At 42.1% G+C, this 16,277-nt stretch overlaps 1 protein-coding gene across 1 annotated transcript in view; it reads left to right on the plus strand.

Annotated features, from left to right (window-relative positions):
• Positions 1–16,277, plus strand: part of clip2 (CAP-GLY domain containing linker protein 2) — a 34,281-nt gene that overhangs the window by 500 nt on the left and 17,504 nt on the right. The window contains exons 2-5 of the mRNA XM_079171188.1: positions 1,602–1,808; positions 10,257–10,765; positions 14,159–14,283; positions 15,080–15,293. Of these exons, the coding sequence (XP_079027314.1) occupies positions 1,709–1,808; positions 10,257–10,765; positions 14,159–14,283; positions 15,080–15,293 (948 nt within the window). The 5' untranslated portion in view covers positions 1,602–1,708. The remainder of the gene's footprint in view (positions 1–1,601; positions 1,809–10,256; positions 10,766–14,158; positions 14,284–15,079; positions 15,294–16,277) is intronic.

Here is a 16,277-nt window from a genome sequence, read left to right on the forward strand (position 1 = left end):
GTTGCGTGTTTCTTAGTGAGGTGCGCATTGTCATCCTCATCCTGCTGCTTCCACCCACATGTAAGGTGTCGATTGAGGGGAAACAAAAAGAATCCAGGCCCATGTGGAGAAAGGCTGCTGTGAAAAGCACACCACTGAGGGCCTTTTAGCACAACCACCAGGTTTAAAGGGATGGGTTATTATTTCTATTACCAAGATGAGGCTAAATAGCATGTAATAATGATAAAGCCTGGAATCTGCCTTCCTAACACACAGCGTGTTTTAAAGGCTCGTCCAGATGTGTGTTGTTTATTATGGGCTATAACTGCATTATATCTTCTTAATGGCCTCTGGGTAAATGATTCGTAGGCCACGCTCCACTCGGGCACCGGCCTACACTGACTCCTGTATTCTGTATATTATCAGCTTATTGTTTTATTGATAAGTTGTCCATGAAAGAATGAAAGAAGAGATGGGGGGGAGGGGGTTAAGAATAATGATGAATTGACTGTGATAAATATAATCACAATGATCGTGCTAGCATACGTGCGTGCTTTTAAATGTTTTACAGTTTAATTTAAATAAAACTGAAGGTACATAAACAGGATGTGTGTGTTGAGGAGTCTTACCAGTGAAGCCTCACACATTATTTGTGTTAGTTGAGCTCGTTATGGTGGAGTATGTCACACTCCTAAATGTAAACAAATACCAATATGATTCTTTGTGTTTTTGTCGTTATGTCAAAGAGTCAATTAAGAAGGAAGACCATAAATACAAATGAATAAAAGCTGCAGACTGTAAAAATGCTTCAAAGGACCACGGGTTCTATTCAGTTTAAGGTTCCCAACATGTTTCTTTAATTTGTGGCCCCTTGTCGTGTGTTATGGCCCAGTGTGGAGCTAGGAGTACAACCACAACAGTGAAAAGGAAAAAGTCAGAATAAAAGTGAGAGAAAATCTTTCTTATGTCGCACATCTAAATGTAAACAAGTCCTCATATGATTCTTTGTGTTTTTGTCGTTATATTTTAGAGTAAAGTAGGAATGAAAACCAGAAATACAATTAAATCAAAGCTGCAGACTGTGAATAAAAGGAGGAACAAGGGCTCTGCTAAGTTGGTGGTTCCCAACATGTCTCTCTAACTTGTCATGTTTTATGGCCCAGTATGGAGTTAAGAGTACAACCACAACAGGGATTTTACTTCTAACATTGTTTTAGATTGTTTTCATTTGAAGGATTTCAGATCCCCAAAAGTACCAAATATTTCACAAGAATAAAAGACAAAATCCACTATGACCCCTCAGATTTATCTAGTGGGTCTGTGACCCTTATGTTGGGCCGCTGCACTAAACCACTCACTGATCCTAAGTATGCACGACACAATCAAGTCATGATGAGATTAAAAATAGCTGAAAAGTGTTTGAAAACCTTTGTAAATCGTTCTGTGCGGACAGCTCCGCCTTGTCGGCACCCTGTCGTCTCATTCAGGCTGTAGTCTCTGTGAAAACCAGTTGGTCTGCTCCGACCGGCTGGTCCATTCATACTGGTTTGCAGGCCGGGTGACACATAAGCATGCATCCTTTAGATGACCCCCTTTATTTATAATGACACTTCTCCCAGCAGATAAACATGGAGAGCGACGGCCACCGCTCCCCCGTCTAGTGCCTCACCCACCAGCCTTCGTCAACCCAGGAAAAGGAGCGCTCTGGTTCTCCTTCTGCTTCTGCAGAATGAACATGCTCAAGTCCAGCGGACTGAAAATCCCTGGCCGGGGGCCCAAGCATTCCAGCCCGGTGGGGAGGACCTCCAGCCCCGTCCTCCCTAAAGACAGTAAGTCACTTCCTCCTCCTCCTCCTGAGGAAAAAAAATACGAGGAATTTTCATGCTTCCAGCTTCTTCTCATCACCGGAAGTGGCTCAGACCACTTATTTGTGTTAATGACTCAGGAGAGCACAGCTGCATTAGATTACACACACACACACACACACACACACACACAGAAGCTGCAACTTTTTTGTTCTTGTTAACAGCTGGAATGAAACGTTAAAGATAAAGTATATTTTTATATTCCGCCTGCGTTACATTATACAACATCCTCTGTTTCTTCACCCTCGCTTCGGAAAAGGAGAAACTCTCCAAAAAACATCATTTAACATTATGAAAGAAGAAAACTTTGGGAGAACCACCAGGCAGGACCACGGTCCAGGTTCAACCACGATCCTCCCATTCGGTTAGTCGACTACTTGGTCGTTTTGGTCTTAGTCAAGGTGCGGCTGCTTCAAAAACGCCCCTTGGCAAAGCAGCTGATGAGTCTGTTTGTTCGTATGCAACCAGGCGATCAAATGAGATTAACGAGGTAACAAATGGATTCAAGCAGACTTGTTGTTGCTCTGCTGTCGGATAGAGAGGAGGAGGAGGGAAAAATTATATAGTTCATCAAAATTAAAAACAGCATTTGTCCGTTCTACCACAGACTGTATGTAAGAAGTGGACGTAGTCGTCGTGACGTCTCTCATTGGTTTGTGGACTGACAGTTAACAGCCTTGAGTTTGGCGATTTGGCCGTCGCCATGTTTCTTTTGCAACCAGTGAACAGGAAGTGACCATATCTGGACTGAGGAGGAGTGACGTAGAGACGCCGTATACGTCTCTGGTAAAACGCCCCTAAAGCATACCCTGCTTTATGGTCTGTTAGACTCTAAATGGACCATCATTTACTAAATGAACATCATGCTGTATTGAAGAAGACTTGAAACTAGATATTGAGACCATAAACTCATGTTTACAATGTTTACTGAGGTAATAAATCAAGAGAGAAGTAGAGTCATTTTCTCATAGACTTCTATACAGCCAGAGTCGCCGCCCCCTGGTGGACACTAGAGAGAATGCAGCTTTAACACATGCAGCTTTGGCTTCACTAGGCAGAACTGGAGGTTGCCGCCTGGTTCCTACCACATCTGCCGGCATCAAAACAGGAAGTCAGTGGTAAAGTAGTAAAGCCCGCCTCTTGCTTGGTGCGACTCCGCTGTTGGCGCTAAAGAGATATTAAAGTTTAAAATGCTCCGCTCATAGAAAAACTCTGATGCATATCAAATCAAGCTTTTCCTAAACTGATCCAGATGTTTTGGGTTCACTGTTGGGATAGATGTAAAGCCTCTGCAGGCGTACCCTGCAGCGACAGCCTGGGAAAAACTCTAGTGAATGTTGCATTGTAGAAGAGTAATGTGCTGTGTATGTCGGGCGAATGAACAGGCGCTGAAGTCAGGTGAAGAAAAACCTTATTTTAAGTCTTTATTTTGATGCAGAGATTTAAACATTAGCACAAACGTAGCACAACAACTGCTCTATTTATTCATTTGTGAAAGTGATTAAAAATATTTTGTCCCTAAAATCAATGAATAATCATGATAATTAAAAAAGATCAATATTGATCAAAATAATAGTGTAATTATTTTATTTTGGATATTCAGAATTGATTAAATTAATGTGAAATGTAACGAGTCACTCTTAATGTTATTTACTGATTTATCTCCTGACTTACAGCGTTTTAGCGTCTTTCAGCTCGTTGTTTTGTTTTTTTACAGATAAACACAGAAGAGTGTGAATTGATCCCGTCGTATTAACTTTAAACGATTATTTTATATCTGTGTTTACGGCCGTTTTCACAGATAAACCAACTGTGAGTTACACGCCCAACGTTAAGTCTCTTAGGGATTTATGTTTTTATGACTTTTTATGTTTTTATTCTTCAGGAAAGACCTAAAGAATCGAGACTAACACTCTGAAATCTGAAATGAAAAGGTGAAATGTGGACACAGCTTCTGAAAAAACGGGATTAACCAAAATTAGAGTTCTCTGAAAAACACAAACCCCTGCCTGCAAAGAAGTAATCACAGCTGTTGTCACTCTTAAACGCGGCCGCACTGTTTATCCTCTCCGGTTTTATCCCACATGACAGCAGCTCCACACGCACACGTTGGCTCTGTTTCTGCTAAATCACAGCCTCACTCCACATCACCACCGGTGTGTATGGGAGGCTTTTCAGAGTGTGTGACGGTTCATGTTGACTGTGGAATGTCACGGGGAAAACAAACAGAGGTGTTGCTTTTTCCAACACAGGAAGTGTTTCATTTACACAGTTTATAATGACTTGAGTGCACTGTCATGTTAACGTTAATGGTATTTAATACGATGGTAGTAGTTCTCTTAGTTTCACGACTGCAAACCAAAGCTGGATAAAAGTATTAAAACTGTCTGCACGTGACATAGTTCACCAATTGTTGTTTTTATATTTTGATAATTGATTCATTGTTTAAGTCATTTTTCATGCAAAAATATCTAAAATGCTGTTTCTCAAATACAGAGATTTCCTGATTTTCTCTTTTTAAATGAATATCTTTGGGTTTACACAGCTGCTCCTTTATGTCAGCACACAGAAGTCCTAGAATATACACGACTATGAAATGTAAACTGTGTACATAGTGCTAAAATAAAAGTGTAACACAATATATGCAGAGAATACAAGTAAACAAGGAACGACAAATACAATAAATATGAAATAAATAAATAATCATTAGTTGTGAATGTGAAATTAAAGAGAGTTCTTCGATGAGAAGACTTTTAAACCTTTTTAAAACAGTTTCTGTCTCCGAGAAATGACAAAGAAAGCTTCATTATTACTTTGACGATGACATGTTTTTCCCTCCAGCGGGTCCAACGCGTCCTGGGTTTGGACGGAGTTTCTGGTGAACCTGCTGCCCGTTAATCGTTTTGTCTGATTTTGCGGGGAGTCGGACCAGATATAATTAGGAATAACTTTATAGAAATAGACAATCTTCTCTCTGATAGTCTCGTTTACTGATCATATAGAGGATCAGGATTGATTTGAGAGTGTTTCATAACCAGTTAAAAGTTCCTCACAGTAACTTTAATGTAAATCATGTTGCTCTTTAATATATCCGCTTGCCAGCAGATGAAATCAAACCTTAAAATGTGTTGTAATCTGCACTAGAACATGTTTGTCAGTACTCGAGGGGCACTTCCACCACACAGGAGCTAACACTGTTTCAATTCATGAGACACTGATTATTATGATGACTTTATTATTCTGGAAGATATCCCTCTTGTTTCTGAAAGTTTGCTATAAAACAGTAATGAGATATCGGTGGGACAGCACTGATGGAGGGATTAGTTTACAAGTAGCACCGGCCCGGCTCCAAATCTCAACCCCCTGTTTGTTGGTTTTAGCTGGGAGCATTGTGAGAAGGGGGCCATTATGTCGGAAGTTGGCAGACTTTACTTTGCTGAATTTAAATGACTGTTTCACCCTCTAGAAGAAGCTGTCAGAGAGCAGCTGAGCCAGTTCCTTCTAGCTGCCTTTGATGGGGAAATAACAGAGCTGTGCCGCCGCTCGTGATGCGAACGTCTCCTGTGACCTTGGAAGCCAGTTTCTCCACAGAAATATCTCTGTCACAGTCGTAGGCCGCTGCCTTTTAGGAGACTCTTGTTTTTTTTTTGCAACTAGTGAACGGAAGTGACCATATGGACTCCTCTGGTTGTATAGAAGTCTATGAGAAAATGACTCTACTTCTCTCTTGATTTATTACCTCAGTAAACATTGTAAACATGAGTTTATGGTCTCAGTCACTAGGTTCAAGTCTTCTTCAATACAGCATGATGTTCATTTAGTAAATGATGGTCCATTTAGAGTCAAACAGACCATAAAGCAGGGTATGCTTTAGGGCGTGGCTACATGGTGATTGACAGCTCACTGTTCTAAAGTGCTCTAAAACTAGAGATTGAGACCATAAACTCATGTTTACAATGTTTACTGAGGTAATAAATCAAGAGAGAAGTAGAGTCATTTTCTCATGGACTTCTATACAACCAGAGGAGTCGCCCCCTGGTGGACATTAGAGAGAATGCAGCTTTAAGACACTTCAACATTAGCTTCACTTTTCAGAACCGAAGGTTGCCGCCGGCTAACACCTCATATAGATGTCATGTGTTAACAACAAAGAGTTACCTATACACATCCAGCAGACATGGAGCCACATTAGCATCTGACCACCAAATGAATGTGACTTCAACTCTCCTTTTATCTCTGTTTTGTTCTCCACCATCTCCTGAGAACAAAAGACATCTGGCTTTGTTAGCGGCTAAATGCTCCACTAAGCTGACACAGTTAGCTAACTTTATCTTTCTGCTGTTGCCGGGCAAGTAGAGCACAGAGGGATTATTCAGTGACAACAGCTGGCTGCTGCATCTGGAAACGATGCAGATGAGAGCGAACAAAGACAGTAAAAAACACCTGAAAGATGCTAAAACTGCTCATGGTCCTGAGGGGTTCTGTTTTATTTTACAAGGATATTGATTAGTGCAGCTTAAAGATTGACTTCAACAAGTTCATCAAATCAACATGTTTGCAATAGCTCTATTAAATAGAGCAGCTTTAAAACAAAAGCTGACCTACACACTGCAAAATGCAAACGTATGTAGTACATCTGTAGAACATTCTGGTATTTTTTTGCATACGATGTATTCGGACATACTGAATCTTTTTTTTATTGGCATACTATATAGTACAAAAGGCAGATAACATGAAGATAGTCAAAGATAAAACATGTTATTTGTCATTTTATATCAAGATTTCAATTTAAATGTACTGAATTTAGCAGGAAATTGATTCTAAAAAACGAAGGAGGGAAATATCTGCTTTAAGCTAATGCAGCAAACGAGCTACCTGACTGATGAATGGACTTCATCACATTGATGCCGCAGCCCTGTAAATCCAATATTGACATACAGTAAATCAGTCGTTTATTTGCAGCTTTGCCCACAAAGACCTGACACACCCAGTGATGTTAAAAGGAGAGCTACCTCATCAGAAATCCACACTCGGATCCTCTGATGGTTTCAGTCCTTTGGGTGCGTCCCGTAATAGTTAATGAACAGTTCTTCTAGGTAACGCTTTTAAAGGCAAAGTATATTTGAAGCACCAAATACCTGAAAACACTGGTTTCTGCCCTTTTTCCAGACAGCCATGTCGTACTCTGTTAGAAAACTGTGTCCCCTAAAAGCAAAGATAAAAAGGTAAACAGTGACTAACCTCTTCACTGAATGTTTAAGTATTTAAATACAGATGTTCAGATACCATTTAGTTCGTCCTTCCCAAATCTGAAACTAGACCGTTACACTCTCCGCTAGCACCAAAGATGCTCTAAAACAAAGATGACTCCGGTCATTTTCTCATAGACTTCTATACAACTAGTGGAGTCGCCCCCTGATGGACATTAGAGAGAATGCAGCTTTAAGACACTTCTTTAAATCGGAGGTTGCCCCATTGACAAAATCTCTTAAATTCTTTCATCACTGTCCTGTAGACAAACCATGAAACCATATGAGTCCATCTGAAGCTTGTAACTTGGCAGAATGAAGCTAAATTAACCAAATACAAAGACTGGAAATACAGAAAAATGCTGCAAACACAGAAAGTTAGTCCTAAAAAAAATGAATTGTGTTTTGTGTTTTGAAGAGATAATAACACAATTAAAAACCTGTTTGTGCTCATTGAAAACATCTTTATGGTGTGGATTTTAATTTGTTCTTGAACGCAGAACATGACATTTGATTGTGGATTTCCTTTATGTCTAAAACGTTTTTACCTTGAAAGACAGTACATTTAAAAGGCAACAAAAGGGATCAAAAGTCCAGAAACCTTGAAGCTCAGCCCCCTCCATCTGTTCGTGTCTGTACACAGCTGCCACAGTCACTGCTGAAGACACAATATCAGCCTTGATAAGCCCAATTCAAAACCAAAAGAACAAGATGATAGCCTTTGTGGAAAGTGATCATAAATAGTCAGAGTTAAAGAGGCCAGAGAAAGAGGTGTGTGTGTGTGTGTGTGTGTGTGTGTGTGTGTGTGTGTGTGTGTGTGTGTGTGTGTGTGTGTGTGTGTGTGTGTGTGTGTGTGTGTGTGTGTGTGAGACCAAAGTAGGGTGAGATGGGGGGGATAATTGGAGGGAGGAGGAGGAGGGGAGGAAGCTGTGGAGCTTTCATTGTGCAGAGCGGATGAATAGTGGGATTCAGATGGTGGAGGGAGGTGGCCGAGCACAATAGTGAAAGTAAGGGCTGTGTTTCCAGTCTTCCCTTCTGCCGAGGATCCTTTTGCCCTCACTCTCCCGTTGCCTCGGCAACCCAAAATCATGAGTTCGCTGAGGTTTGGTTTGAAACGCTGCTCTGGGTCTGCTGGGTCACATGATGCACTGGTTGGTCCTGTGCTTGTCTTCTGCCCTCGCTGTGTGTGAAGGTGCAGAGCTCTGCAGTGAGATAAACACACTTCATTCTGATGTTGGCAGTCGAGTTCATTTTATTTGAGCTTTTTGCTGGAAGAGAGTGGGAAACAGGAAGCGATGAGATTCTATGAACAACAGTTGAGGTATTAAAACTGAATTTGTACATTAGCGAGACGACTGGATTCAGAAAATCATAAACTAACTGTCTCCTAAGTATATTGTGCGTCATGTCAAAAACCATGTTCCATGTTGAAAACAGTAATCGTTGTTGTTAGCTGTTCTGAAGCATTCCCATGATGCCTTGGGTTGAGTCTGTTGGCCAATCAGAGGCTGTGTTCTTGACTAGTCGACCAATCAGAGGCTGTGTTCCTGACTAGTAGACCAATCAGAGGCTGTGTTCCGGACTAGTAGACCAATCAGAGGCTATGTTCTTGACTAATAGACCTATCAGAGGCTGTGTTCCTGACTAGTCGACCAATCAGAAGCTGTGTTCCTGACTAGTAGACCTATCAGAGGCTGTGTTCTTGACTAGTAGACCAATCAGAGGCTGTGTTCCTGACTAGTAGACCAATCAGAGGCTGTATTCCTGACTAGTAGACCTATCAGAGGCTGTGTTCTTGACTAGTAGACCAATCAGATTTGCGAACGGATTCATAGTTTGTGGATAAAATGACCTTTCAGGGTAGTAATGTATACTGCAGTTTATTTGACCATGGTGGCGGTGAGAAGTATAAATGCTCATATTTCAGTACCTTCTCTGCTGCTGAATGGGTTGCAGTTTTTATTTAAACAGAGTTATTTGCATTTTAAAAACCCAAACAGTCTGTCAGTGTTAAATGTATTCTTAATTAAATTAAACTGAATCTTGTCCAAAACGTTTGGACCACGACCTCATTCGCATTAACAGGAAGGTTTCTCAGGTACACTTCCAAACGTCTCTGGTGCTCTGAATCAGGTTCATAATCCAGCTGTGCTTCCAGCTGCAGATGTGGGTCAATGTGCTGATGTTGATGCTGTATATGTCACTTTGCTCTGGGCGACATCCATTTGGACACATTACTGATCAATGAGGGTCCGGAGCACTCCGGTTTTCTGATTGTCAATATCTTTCGGTTAGTTGATGAATGTGATGTTTAACAGAACAAAACGCAGCAAGGAACAAACGTTTTACCTGATTCAGACCAAAACAAATGGACTTCACCTTATTTAACATGTTTCAAATGTCTCTCCTCAAAGCCTGCAGCATATTGCCCCCAAAATATACAGTGAAGCAGCACATTCTTAAAGGCTTTCTAATTGTATCCTCCAGTTAAACCACCCTATCTGAAGCTGTACCCGTTTGCATTTGAGCCGAACGCATCTCACATCGCAACATATGGGAGCAATTGAGGCATAAAGCTCAGCTATTGTGGCCCACAGAGCCCCGGGCCCTCTCAGGGTGTCGGGGAGACGGCCCTGGCACCGAGCGTTCCTGCACACAGATAAACACAGACTTTTACTGGCAGTGCGGTGCACTAGACCGCGTGCTAATGGTGCCCTGCTCAGTTTACAGGCTGCTGTGGAAAGAGAAGAAGAAAAAGCAGCTCATCTGTGTGTCAAACAGGCGATATCACAAGGCTGCATGTTGGTCTCTCTGACCCACTTCTCCTGGAAGAATTGGATTAACGCCTAATCTTGCAGAAACTGCACTGTTGCACTGGATGCAGTTTTTCTTTTCTTTTCTTTTTTCTGTCCGGCGTGACACGGTCAAACGGGATGAATAGTGTGAAGGCAGTTCTGCTGGACTGTGAATGAGGATGATCTCACAATGTACGTACTGTTTACAACTTGGCCCTCCAACAGGGAGCAGAATGTGAAGTGGTTTAAGTCCCGTGTGCTGCATTTGTTTCAGTGATGTTCATATGTCTTGCCACCTGCTTCTGTTTTTTGTTATATGAGCTTTTTCCTGCTCTAAAATAACATGTTCTGTTTTTCTTTTTCTCCAGACGCTCCGCTCAAACCCACCACCCCAACTAAAATCTCTGAAGAGGGCGACGATGTTTTGGGGGATTACACGGTGGGCGAGCAGGTCTGGGTCAACGGTGTCAAGCTCGGAGTTATTGCCTACCTGGGGGAGACCCAGTTTGCCCCGGGACAGTGGGCAGGCGTGATACTGAATGACCTAGTTGGCAAAAACGACGGGTCAGTGGGCGGCGTGCACTACTTTGAGTGCCAGCCCCTCCAGGGCATCTTCACGCGACCCTCGAAGCTCACCCGACAGCCGGTCGGAGAGGGGAGCGACAGCCACTCCACTGACTCTGCTCAGAATCAGACTCAGCAGGGCGGCAATGGCGTCCCGCCCGGCCAGAGGGTGGTAGTGCCACTGAGAGAGGGCCTGCTCAACAGCGCGGTGAAGACGGGCTACGAGTCCGGGTCCAACATGTCCGACAACGGTTCCGTTAAGGGTTCCGTGAAGAAAGGCGATAAGGATCTTCGAGTTGGAGATCGAGTTTTGGTGAGTCATTTTGTGTTGGAGGACAAATGGTTTGTTGGACAGGGTTCCCTCGAGTGATGGCTCTCCAGAGAGAGGGGTCATTAAACTTTAGAGTTTGTATTTAATTTAATTTATTTAAATGTTTCCCCCTGTTTCCAGTCTTTATGCTAAGCTAACCAACCTGCTGGCTGTAGCCTTATACTTAACATACTGACATGAGAGTGGTATTGATCTTCTCATTGAATTATTGAACATACATTATTTCACTATCCAGTTGTATTCATGTGTGAGGATGTTAGTCCTCAACGTAACCATTCCATTGTACTGAGGTCATCTTTATCTGAGCAGTTCCCACAACTGAAGTGCTCGCCATCCAATCGCTGAAAAAATGCAATTACTGCAGAAATATCCAAATCTCAAAAGTCTTAGACAATAAATGACAGCATGAATGAATGTTTAAATGGTGGTCCTCAAGGTCTTGGTGGTTAAATTTAGCAACAAATATTTGTAACAAATGGTATTAACCCCAAACATTGCTGCAACAACTTGTGAGGCATAAGTGAGGATGGGAATGGCCATCGTATACTTCCATCATAATGTTCTTAGCCCTAGAAAAACTTGACACACACTGCATCTCAATCTTATTTATAATTATCTTCAGGTTCTCAGCCTTTAAATGACGTATACTTCTTCAGTGTGGCCTCTACTGTTGACCTGCTGTCTGCCCTTAAAGTTCCCATGCCCCCCCCCCCCTAAAAATAGACGGGTCTATAGTGAAGACTTGTGGAGTGGAAGAATTTAACTTGATGTTGTGTAAATATTTGAGACTAACACAGTTCATAGAAGCTGAAAGTCATTAGATGAGAGTCCCAGTAGACGACTATTCACAGTTCATGCTGCGTAATGTGATGCATGGTTGATCCCCACAGGAAGCTTCTGCTGGAATTCATCCTTTGTACCTTTTAAGTTTTTTTCAAATCTACCATTGCCTGATAAAAAATGGTCAACATGTCCGTGGCCATTGTGTTTTTTTCTCTGATTGGCCCCTACGATGGGATTATTGGCCCCTACGATGGGTCACATTGCTTTCCATTCCCTGATGGGCGTCTGGGGACGGTTACATCAGACCCGGTGGAAGCAGGCGAAAGCCTTCCTCCTGGTCAATATTGTAAATCACTCCGGATTACTTTCAGCACTTAAGAGAGGAGAGACTGCTGCTGACACATTGATCAGTGAAGCCATCTATTTCCTGTAATCTATCTCACAGCCATGGATGGATCCAGTTTCTGTCACGCGCCCCCCCCCCCCCCCCCCTCCTCTGCTGTCTGAAATAAAACACCGCCTCAAACATTTCTTGTGAAACGAGCACTAAGTGTGAATCTTAGGTTTCATGTTGTGGACATGAAGCTAAAGACCTCTTGGTGTTGAGTTTGTATGTGATAGTAACAAGCGTATGACACACTGACAACTTTAACCAGCACAACATATTCCACTCTCTGCCCTTATTCCGAAAAAAGACAATATTCCTTTTTAGCTGCTAAGGAAAATGTATATACGTTAACATTAGGGCTGGGCGAAATGGAGAAAATCAAATATCACTATATTTTTTACCAAGTACCTCGATATCAGTATTGCGACGTCTGTTCTGAAAAGTGTCTTAAAGCTGCATTCTCTCTAATGACCATCAGGGGGCGACTCCTCTGGTTGTATAGAAGTCTATGAGAAAATGACTCTACTTCTCTCTTGATTTATTACCTCAGTAAACATTGTAAACATGAGTTTATGGTCTCAATCTCTAGTTTCAAGTCTTCTTCAATACAGCATGATGTTCATTTAGTAAATGATGGTCCATTTAGAGTCAAACAGACCATAAAGCAGGGTATGCTTTAGGGCGGGGCTACACGGTGATTGACAGGTCTCTACCATGGCGTCAATCCTCAGCACTCCAAATATGGTTACTGTTCACTGGTTGCGAAATATTCAAGATTCGACTTAAAAAATGCAGAACTTAAGGCTTCAAAACTGTATTCCACAAACCAGTAGGTGACGACACAACTACAATGACCGTTTTTTATAACTAGCCTGTGATTAAGACGCATATTTTAACACTTTATACTCCATAAACCAGAATAATATCGGCATTTCAAACGTCTCAATCAAAATGATACATTTGGAATAAGACCTAATTTGGAACATCCAAACAGAATATGCCGTTCCATGACCCGTATCAAATTCTCAATATTGTCAATTTTGGAAATAATAGTGGAACAGTTGTGTGCATGTAAACGTAGTCATTGTTTTCATAATGCTCTCTTGCAGTAATCTTGAACTGAGGTCAAACTTTGCTGCGGTTTGTGTAAATAGCCTCAAGATTTTTTTTACAGAACTACAGAAATGTTTCCAAACACCCTCCGAGGCTAAACACATGATGCATCCACAGAGCGGCTTCTCCCTTTTAACCAGAGGCCGTGTGTTTTACTGGAGACTTCTGTAAAGGTTAAATGGCTGCATGCAATTTGGCTGGTGTTTATTTGGGAAGTGTGAAAGCCGCTGGTCGATGAAATATAACACGGTTGTAGTAAACATGGAGCCTGAATGAGTTTATCAAAAAGGAAAAAAGACGAATGCTCCCTTTCCAAATGTAATTTCATGCCGTATGAGCTGAACAACCAAACTGAGATTTCACGAGCTGACAGTTTCATTACATGCTCACTCACTTACATTAACTTCATTCAAAGGCTCTAAAGTTTCACATTTTGAATCCTCATGACAAGCTTTGTTATAAGTAACATAATCTCTACAAACAGATTCTGCATGCATATGGAGAAGATGTATGGTATCTGAGGCATTCTGGTTTCCCAATGTAGTCTAAGTAGTATTGACCAATCACGTTAAAGCAGGCATTGGTTTAACGCAGGTAAAAAGCTTGTTTGAAGAGGAGGAACACATTTGGCCGAAATGCAATCTGGGAACCCACCGGCTATCGTCTGACCGTGATTTAGCTTTTTGTTGATTTAAAATGAACTTGTAAAGTGGCGACTTAAGAAACAATCATAGACTGTTCTTGTTCTCTGAATGGAGTTTGGTTCGATGGGTGCTATGCTAACGTTGCTAACGTTGTAGCTGCTCCATCAACACTCACAATAGCATCATCTCGGCATAAAGACAGCAGCGAGGTTATAGTTTAATTATAGGTAGTCTGTGGTTTGTACACATACATTTATTCTGGTCTCTGTACAAATATAAAATGACAACAATATTTTCTGATTCACTTATTGGATTTAGCGACACAGCGTCAGGCGAACTAGACGCCAGGTGGCCGTTTTCGCGCCATTCTTCGTATGTAATTGTGCTAAAACGTTTGGTGTGAACACACTTTAACAGTCGGACCTTCTTTTCCTCTCCTGTTGTCAGGTGGGAGGCTCTAAGATGGGAGTCATTCGCTACATGGGAGAGACGGACTTCGCCAAGGGTGAATGGTGTGGGGTCGAGCTGGATGAGCCCCTGGGGAAGAATGATGGCGCTGTGGCTGGTACAAGGTAAACACACACACACAAACACACACACACACACACAACACAACACAACACACACTATGTGTGCTTCAAGCGCACCAAAATCCTCCTAAAGGGAAATAGAGGAAGACTGTGGCTCCATCTGTTCAGTCGTTTGTTCTTTCATCTGCTTGTTCATGACCCACAAGCTTCAGTGTTTTTTATATTTCATATTTATCACATGTATCATATTTATTCAGAGCACAACACACATTCTTCTCTCTCCATAAATAGCAAATTGTTTAAAATCGTATTGAACTTTGGCCGTCAGCCAAAACGGGGGAACAATTGGGAAATGAGATCCAGAAGCACATGTATTTGTTTCTACTAAAGATTTGGTCTTGTTTGAAACTTTTTATCCCGTTGAATGTGTTGTTTTCACCTTGTGAGTCTGTTTGTGAGTCATTATGACAATAATGTGGTCCAGGAGACTCCGACTGCAGCAGAAACCACCACAGGGGTTCATTTAATTGTTGGTGTGGGCGGATTTTGTGGGTTTACTGCGATAGAGTCACAACATTGACAGTCAGGGAACTTTACTGTGGGTACAGTTTTAAAGGTGATTTTACTATTTAATTGGATGCTATTATGCTCCTGAAACATCAGCATTTCCAATCATTACTCGGAGCATATCTTTCTGTTCAAGCTTGTAAAATGTCAGTGTAACCTTATTAACGTATTCGACTCCCCAAACTAAATCCCAAAGGAACGCTCTGTAAACTGTGTTTCTGTGCCGGTGAAGCCGCTCTGTGCTAAACAAAACTCGCCTCTCTCCCTGCAGATACTTTCAGTGTCTTCACAAGTTTGGCCTGTTTGCTCCGATCCACAAGGTGATCCGCATCGGCTTCCCCTCCACCAGCCCGGCCAAGGCCAAGAAGAGCAAGCGGATGGCCATGGGGGTCTCCTCTCTGGTCCACAGCCCCAGCAGCTCCTCCATCAGCTCCGTCAGCTCGGTGGCCTCCTCCGTGGGCGGGCGGCCGAGCCGGACTGGACTGGTAAGAGGGCGGCAGCGCCATCGTACTCGCTTTCTTGCAGAGCGTTAGATGAGAAGGTTTGATACCGCTGTCATGTTAGTGAAACAAACATAAAGCCACAGCTGCTTCAGAGACGTCAACATGTGGCCAGGAGGAGGAATCGAACCGGCAACCTTGTGATTAGTAGACGACCCGCTCCGCCTGAGTCGCCCAAATATTTACTGTACAGACAAATGGTATCAATCTTCTCCTCTAACTCTTTGCAAAAAATTAGATAAGCAAACTATTATTCCCCAAATATTTACTTTAAGAAACTCTATTTTTAAAACCAGTTACAAGGTGCGATGTCATGAAATGCAACAAGACTTTGAAAGTGTAAAAGTGGCTTAAAATTACATTATATATATATATTTATTTTTTAATTATAGAAATACATCTTCACATCTAAATCTAGTGCTTCTAACCTTGAAGATGTGTTTTAATATTTTTTTCTTTAATTCTTTTGATTTATTATGATGTTCAGCTTTTATTAATAAACCAGTAAAAACTTTAAATTCTCTGAACACAAAGGATAAAACTTTTTGTTTCAAAATGTATCCAGCGGTGTGATGAGAGCGGTCCAGTGTGTTGAAATCCTCCCTTATCTGCTGAGCTGAGTCAGCACTTTGCATGTTGTTGCAGTGTGAAGCTCAGATCGTCTGACTGTGCATCTTGCTCCAGCACACTGTCCCTTTAAGACGATCAGCCTCAGGAGTAGTTGGCAGCACACTGGAATGAATGGGACGTCCGGGGCATCTCACATTGATTGTAGCTTCTGGTTCCGAGCCAGATCTCGGATGGAGAACCCTGCCCTTTACTTTCCTTGATTGTTGGCAGCGGTTCTAGATGAGCTGCACAAATTATTCTTCCCCGCTGTCGTTCCATAAATCTTTGGTGGACCAGAGTTCATGTTGTTACGAGGAGGTGAAGGGCACTCTGAGAAATGAAGGTGCTAGGTAGAACCAT

The sequence above is a fragment of the Pholis gunnellus genome (genome assembly GCF_910591455.1).
Source record: "Pholis gunnellus genome assembly, chromosome: 13".
NCBI lineage: Eukaryota > Metazoa > Chordata > Actinopteri > Perciformes > Pholidae > Pholis > Pholis gunnellus.